The 2,767-nt window shown below is 48.4% G+C and overlaps 1 protein-coding gene across 1 annotated transcript; it reads right to left on the reverse strand.

The window, feature by feature from the left end:
• Positions 1–295: 295 nt before the first annotated feature.
• On the reverse strand, positions 296–681 carry LOC122484976 (60S ribosomal protein L39). Its single transcript, XM_043583163.1, has one exon. The coding sequence runs from the start codon at positions 635–637 to the stop codon at positions 482–484; it is 156 nt and encodes a 51-aa protein (XP_043439098.1). The 5' UTR covers positions 638–681; the 3' UTR covers positions 296–481.
• Between the last annotated feature and the right edge of the window lie 2,086 nt (positions 682–2,767).

A 2,767-nucleotide genomic window follows, 5' to 3' on the forward strand; every position in this document is an offset into this window, starting at 1 on the left:
CTTTGTAAATGTCTTGTATACTTTGTAAATTAGGGAAAGATAAAATTACGTCGAATGAGACTAACACACCAATTGATCATCGAATTCTATAGTAGAGCCATACAAAGAATAAGAGAGGGAAAGGGGGAGTCCCAAAACAGGATGTTATAGAAATGGGGGAGGCGAGGTAGAGAGTGTGGGGAGAGGAGGAGGAAGAGAGAATAAGACAGAAAATGCAGAGGGACTCATGCATTTATTCTCCAAGCGTTTATTTGGCACCCGTTGAACAGGAGGGTGGACTTTATTATTATTATTATTTTTTTTTTCAACCAAAAGGTCTCAGATTTATTACTGAACCAACCTACAGGAGAAGAAGCATCATAACAGAGAAAAGTCAATTTCCTGATAAAACACATCTACTGGTCAGGCAGCAGGGAGGTGATGGAATAGAAACGTATGACTTTCAGGCGGCATAAATGTGTGCCATCTCATGTTCGATCCCTTACAGACCCAGCTTCGTTCTTCTCCAATGCCGCCTCTTGGAGTTGTATCTGATTTTATTACCAGTTTTCATCCGAATCCACTGGGGAATGGGACGATTTTGCTTTTGTTTCTTGGCCAGGAATCGCTTGATCCTGAAAGTCTTGTGAGAAGACATGGCGAGAAACGACCAGCGGCGCACACAAGGATGGCGAAGAAGGAAAAAACTATTATTATTATTTTTTTAACGTTTATTTATTTTTGAGAGAGAGACAGAGCATGAACGGGGGAGGGGCAGAGAGAGAGGAAGACACAGAATTTGAAACAGGCTCCAGGCTCCGAGCTGTCAGCACAGAGCCCGACACGGGGCTCGAACTCACGGACCGCGAGATCGTGACCTGAGCCGAAGTCGGCCGCTCAACTGACTGAGCCACCCAGGCGCCCCAGAGGGTGGACTTTAACCCCAAAGAGTTCTGGGCTCTGAAGTGCCTCCAATCACAGGTGTTTGCTTCACGTGGTGTAAGTCCTTCCCCACTGGGGGGATATCTCTATGGCCTCTTCCCTGCCAAGCCAGGGTAGATGGATAAAGGAAGCAGACCATGGATGGGGCAGAGTAGGGACCGAGGTCCGCAGAGGTGGAAGGCAGACGCTGAGAGGGATGTGCTAAGTCAGAAGGTGCTGTGTGAACAGAGTTTCTGGGCATCATCACCTGTCTGGTGGAAGGTGCCCTGGGCCACCGGGAGGATGTGGCTTCCTTGGCCGGCTTCCTGGCGAGGGTTAGGTCCCAGACAGAGGTTGTGCCTCTGGACAAACACCATCTTCCACGGCTGTGAGGACACTCCAGGTGACTGCTGAGCCCTTGGAGGTTTAGGGGGAGCTGACTAAAGACGGTAAAGTCGTGGCTTTCAGGATCACTTGGAGTGTTTGTTGTGAATGTATGTGCCTCATCTCCCACATCCTGTTTGGGTTAAGACTGGGGTGGGCCCAGGAATATTGCTTCTTCATAGGTACCTTCCAGGTACCAGCCTATCCTTGGCTGAAAGTGGAGAAAGCCTCACCTATTGGGTATTTCAAACCACAGCTCCTAGTTCAAAATTCCATGTCCTAGAGAAGAACCATTGAAATCGCAGATGGGCTCAGCTGTTAGTGTAAGGTTCTCCAGGCCACTGATACTTTTAAGACTATTCCCTCCAGATTCTTTTCTTTGTGTGATAGACTGTTGCCGCCCTGCCCAGAGACCTGAACCCGCTCTGCAAGTAACCACACCTCTGTCTGCCTTTGGGTTTTATCTGGAGTGTTCTTAGCCTGCGCTGGAGCTAAGCAGAAGCACCAAGGAGTGAACTCTCAGGACAGTCACTGAAGCAGGGAAAAATTGCTCTAGGAGCTAGGGAGCCCAGCCTTCTTGCCTCTCGAAGGGACAATTCTGAGGGACCTTTTGCACAGCTTATAAAAGGTCCCCAAGGTCCCCAAGAGGATAGAGACCTGGTTACTCACCATGACCACACACTCAATCAAGTATTTGGCTTTTTTTCCTTCCCAGTCACACTCCCCCCACATCCTCATGGAGCCTCTTGGAATCGCCTCTCAGATAACTTACACCCAAATCCTTGTCTCAGGCTCTATGTAGGTGGAATCCAAACTAAGACATTTTCTTTCTTTTTTCTTTTCTGTTCTTTAAAAAAAAATTTCTTTAAACATTTTTATTTATTTTTGAGAGACAGAGAGCACAAGCGAGAGAGGAGCACAGAGAGAGGGAGACACAGAATCTGAAGCAGGCTCCAGGCTCCAAGCTGTCATCACAGAGCCCGATGCGGGGCTCAAACCCACAAACCCACAAACCGTGAGATCATGACCTGAGCCAAAGTCAGACGCTTAACCGACAGAGCCACCCAAGCGCCCCATTTCTTTCTTGTTTTATTTATTTTTTTTTTCAACGTTTATTTATTTTTGGGACAGAGAGAGACAGAGCATGAACAGGGGAGGGGCAGAGAGAGAGGGAGACACAGAATCGGAAACTGGCTCCAGGCTCTGAGCCATCAGCCCAGAGCCTGACGCGGGGCTCGAACTCACGGACCGCGAGATCATGACCTGGCTGAAGTCGGACGCTTAACCGACTGCGCCACCCAGGCGCCCCTCTTTCTTGTTTTAAATGCTTCTTGTATCCTTGCATAAATTCTCAAATACCACCAAGATCTCTGCAGGGGCAGAGTGGGGGGGGGGGGGAATAAGACACAAGAGTACTTCATCAGGAGTCAGGAAAACAAAACCAAACCCTCAAAACACCTAGGTAAAAACAAAGGGGGAATTT

The sequence above is a fragment of the Prionailurus bengalensis genome, chromosome E1 (assembly GCF_016509475.1).
Source record: "Prionailurus bengalensis isolate Pbe53 chromosome E1, Fcat_Pben_1.1_paternal_pri, whole genome shotgun sequence".
Classification (NCBI taxonomy): domain Eukaryota; kingdom Metazoa; phylum Chordata; class Mammalia; order Carnivora; family Felidae; genus Prionailurus; species Prionailurus bengalensis.

Excerpts from the sequence above, each read along its gene's own strand:
- LOC122484976 (XM_043583163.1), bottom strand. The coding sequence starts at position 637 with ATGTCTTCTCACAAGACTTTCAGGATCAAGCGATTCCTGGCCAAGAAA.